The following is a 4,496-nucleotide window of genomic DNA, read 5'->3' on the forward strand; positions in this document are numbered from 1 at the left end:
TCAAAGGTTGAATGCAGTTCTTTTGGCCTGAACACAAAGCATTCTGTCCACACGTGCAGTCGTGCACACACAATACAGTAGCTGTGTTTACGGTGGGGGGGGGGGGGGGGGGGGGTGCCGGTCACATAGTGAACCTTTCTCTTCCTTCCTGCTCCTCCCGTCCCGCAGGAACATCCGTCTCCAGACCAGACCCTCCACAACAATGAGCTCCTCGCCCCACGGCTCCCGAGCCTCCATCGACATCCTGGAGGAGCTCCAGCTGATCGCCGCTCAGAACCTGGAGAAGCTGGACATCAACAAATACTACGAGGTGGTCTGTGAGCTCGGGAAGGGCACCTACGGGAAGGTGGACCTGGTGGTCCACAAAATCAGAGGTAACTTCTGTTGGACGCCTTTTTGAAGCTAGCGTTGGATTTCTCCACATGAGCACAGTGAGCGCGAGTAGAAACAATAACTGGAGTTTAATACGTAAAAAGAAAATGCATTCGAAGCCCTCTTAACTTTCAGACACACCTGGATGTAACAACTGACGATTACCCAGAATTCATAGAACCAACACAGTAGATAGTGACAGGGTAGAATATATGAATACATGAATGAATACATACATTCATTCATTATTGATCAGGAGGCCGTACATTTGCCATTTACGGAAGAAGTACTCTGATCATTTACTTGTATAACAGTAACGATACCACAGTGCAGAAATACTCTGACAAGTAAAAGCCTACGATCAAAATGTTACTTTAGTAAACGTACAAAAGTATCGGCATCAGAATATGCCGCCTGCTGTTTGACGCTTCATTTCCAAAAAGGAATCCAAAAGATCAAACTCAGAGTCGATGAAGACGGTTTGACGTTTTGACTTCATCGCCTCGCGTGTGAGAAGACGTGTTAGATCTTCAGGGCTTACTGAGTGAATTAAAAAAGAATCCTGTTTTCACTCAGGTGAAGTGTTGAAGCCGCTCTTTAATGCAGAGCTTCAGAACCGATCTGGCACCAGACGGCCTGAAGTCACTACTTTAACTAATAGAAAAATCTGTTCAACCTTTTCACATTAAAAGCCCGACGTGTTGCCCGTCGGCCGCGAGCTTCTAAATCGTCTCTTTTTATGGAGCACAAAGCTCATTTTCAGAGCGGCTGCAGTCCGTCAACGAGATGAGTTCTGACCTTTTCCTCCAGCCTGTAAAGTGCAGTTAAAGCAGAAGATAATGAAACCAGGTCCACGTGTTTCTCTCTTTAATACAGCCTCCATCAGACGGCCAGTGTGGCTTTAATCGTCTGCTGCTCTGTATAAATCTCACGTTAACTATGAGAATAAACGGGCTGAAGGAGACGATGTTCTGACCTTTTGAGTCCTTATTGTGTGCAAATACATTTTAGTGAAGAAGAGAACTTTAATGAGAATCAATCACAGATTTAGTTTCTGCCCTGAAACACTAAAATAAATAACGGTTTATCTTTGCACATTAGCCGGCAGGCGGATTCTAACAGAGCAACTCGTTCTCCACGTAAACATGAAGCTGCTGTTGATGCTGCAGGAAAATAGTTCTTTACTCCATTCAGAGAAGATATGCTGACTGCTGCTGCGTGTTTGGGAACGAATACTTTAATACTATTAATAGTAGGAGTCAGAAAAAGATACGAGTGCAGAGGAAACAATACAGTGAAGTCAGTTTGGTGTTGCTGCACCGATCCAGAGCAGTATTAGAATCAAATAAAGTACCAAAAGTAAAAGGTCTCGTTCAGAATAATGTATATTAAAGTACTGGATTATGTACTATTGAATCATTGATTTGTTCATTAAATGTACTGTTGCAGCTGGTAAATGCAGAGCTCACTTCTTACTGCTGTGTATCTTAATTAACATATATTATAAAATTAAGTTATTCATTTAATATCTTTTTGTTTTCTAAATCTGAAATTTGCTATTGTTTTCAAATAAATGGAATAAAAAGCACAATATTTACCTCTGAAATGTAGAGAAGTATAAGTATGCGTACAGTACTTAGTTTAAGGGGACAACGCTCTATAACTCCAGAACCTTTCTCAGTGATATTTATATGTACATCCAGTAGTACACTGCAAACAAGAACTAGTACTAGATGATTCAGCATACTTTTAATGTACTTTAAACTCAAGTTGTAGCCACTTGAATCAAATGCAGATTTATAATATTTATAAGAAACCTCAGGGAGATGATCAATTTGCAAAACTTAGAGCGTGATGGAAGAAACATTCTTCATTTATTTATTCACGGTGGCGGTAAAGTCCTTCTGCATCACGGCGTCAAACACACCTCCTGACCTTTTCCCAAAGAGTGTCTGCACTCTGGAAAACTGTAAAACTGTAAAACTGCACAAAGCTCTTTGCAGAGCTGACCCGGTGGTATTGGAGAAGCGTCTCCTCTCGTCCTCGCTGACGCTCTGGCTGTGGTTGTGCAGAGAGAGGCAGACGTGGCTGCTCTCCAGCTCCGTGCTGTCTGGGCTGTTTCACATTTAGCTCTGGTTATTTCCCCTCGCTGCTCCTCTTGCTGCAGTGAAGTGTCTGCCGAGGCGAGATGATGCATCTGAACCTCACAAATTACTTTTCCCGTGTTCCCGCCGGACGACTCGCTGTGTTCCAGTGAATCTTTTACATTATTAAATCAAGAGGCTCGTCTTCGTCGGCTTTCTAATCCAATTTATGTCTGCAGCCGTTGATGTAAAAATACACGAGAAGAACCGTGTAACTAAGTACATTTAGTACAGATTCAACATATTGTACTTGTTACTCCTGTCAGAGGTACATGTGGTACTTTTTACTCGGATAATACTTACATATTTAAAGTTATCAATACAGGACCTTTACTCATAGTGGAGTATTTTAACAGTGTGGCATTAGTACTTTTAAGTACAGGATGTAAATACTTCGTCACTGCATGAAAGCAGCTCAACGTGTTCGCTCTGTGGGAACATAATCTGGCAGAGGATTTGAGAAATGGCAGCAATTAATTCATTGACATTGGAGTTTTGAATTATTCTTCTAATTTTGATCATTTTAATTAAGTTTCATTCACGCAATTAAGCGGCCGTGAAATAAATCAGTTGGGAAAAGATCAGGAAGAAGCGAGGATCTAGATTTATTTGAGTTATCTAACGCTTCGCTGTCCTCTTTTTCTTCTTCTCAGGGACAAAAATGGCTCTGAAGTTTCTGAGGAAGAAAACCACCAAACTGAAGAGCTTCCTGAGAGAGTACAGCATCTCCCTCTACCTGTCGCCCTGCCCCTTCATCATCAACATGTACGGCATCGCCTTCGAAACAGACGAGTACTACATCTTCGCTCAGGAGTACGCTCTGGCAGGAGATCTGTTTGACATCATCCCTCCACAGGTGAGGAAAACGATCAGCTGTGAGAGAAACGTACATAAATCTGCTTTGTAATCATGATGTAACGTAAGAAAAGGTATAAATATTACATAGTATAACTCCAGAACTTGCCTCAGAATCATTATGTTTTTAAGTTTTCTCCAGCATCAAAGTAATCCGGTGATACGGGGACAATAACCACCAATACTTCATACAGCATACTGTTAATGCTGCTACATTTGACAAAATGTAAACAAATATAGGCTGAAGAAAAAGCACTGAGGTGGCGTCGTGTACCTATAACTTTATTTGTCTTGGTCTCTGTTCAGGTGGGACTACCTGAGCCGGTGGCTAAGCGCTGCGTCCACCAGGTGGCCATCGCCCTGGACTACCTGCACTGCAAGAAGCTGGTCCACAGAGACATCAAGCCCGAGAACATCCTCATCTTTGACAAAGAGTGCCGGAAGGTCAAGCTGTCCGACTTCGGCATGACGCGGCGCGCCGGCTCTCCCGTGAAGCGCGTGAGCGGCACGATCCCGTACACGGCGCCCGAGCTGTGCGACACCGCGCGGCACGAGGGCTTCTGCGTGGACTACAGCACGGACGTGTGGGCCTTCGGCGTGCTGCTCTTCTGCATGCTGACGGGAAACTTCCCGTGGGAGAAGGCCATGCCCAACGACGCCTTCTACGAGGAGTTTGTGCGCTGGCAGTGTCGCCGCACGGGCACCGTGCCGTCGCAGTGGCGCCGCTTCACCGACGAGGCCCTGCGAATGTTTCGAAGGCTCCTCTCCATCGAGCAGGCGCGTCGCTGCTCCGTCAAGGAGGTCTTCAGCTACTTCAACCTGTGCTGGATGTTGGACACGGAGAACGGGAACAACAACGGCATCGGCAGCTTGGCGAGCAGCGCGCCTCCTCTGGACATCAGCTCGTCTTCATCCGAAGAGGACGTGTTGGTGGACAGGCTGAAGCAGCAGAGGTTGTCGCCCGCTTTTGCGGTGGCGAAGGGGAGCATCATGATGGACACCCACTACTCCTCCATGTCCACGAACAGCTCGCCGTCCTCCACCGGCAGCTACGAGCGGGTCAACAGAGATAACAACGAAAGAGGACGCATCTTGGTGGCGACGCCCATCGAGATCTGCGTGTAG

General features: G+C 45.5%; 1 protein-coding gene across 1 annotated transcript; it reads left to right on the top strand.

The window, feature by feature from the left end:
- Positions 1-202: 202 nt before the first annotated feature.
- unm_sa1261 (un-named sa1261) lies at positions 203-4,496 on the top strand (the record flags this gene model as incomplete). The annotated part of the gene is made up of 3 exons (XM_079176893.1): positions 203-374; positions 3,170-3,372; positions 3,678-4,496. The coding sequence occupies 3 exons, from the start codon at positions 203-205 to the stop codon at positions 4,494-4,496; spliced, it is 1,194 nt and encodes a 397-aa protein (XP_079033019.1).

Source organism: Pholis gunnellus (assembly GCF_910591455.1).
Source record: "Pholis gunnellus genome assembly, chromosome: 17".
In the NCBI taxonomy this organism is placed as follows: Eukaryota; Metazoa; Chordata; class Actinopteri; order Perciformes; family Pholidae; genus Pholis; species Pholis gunnellus.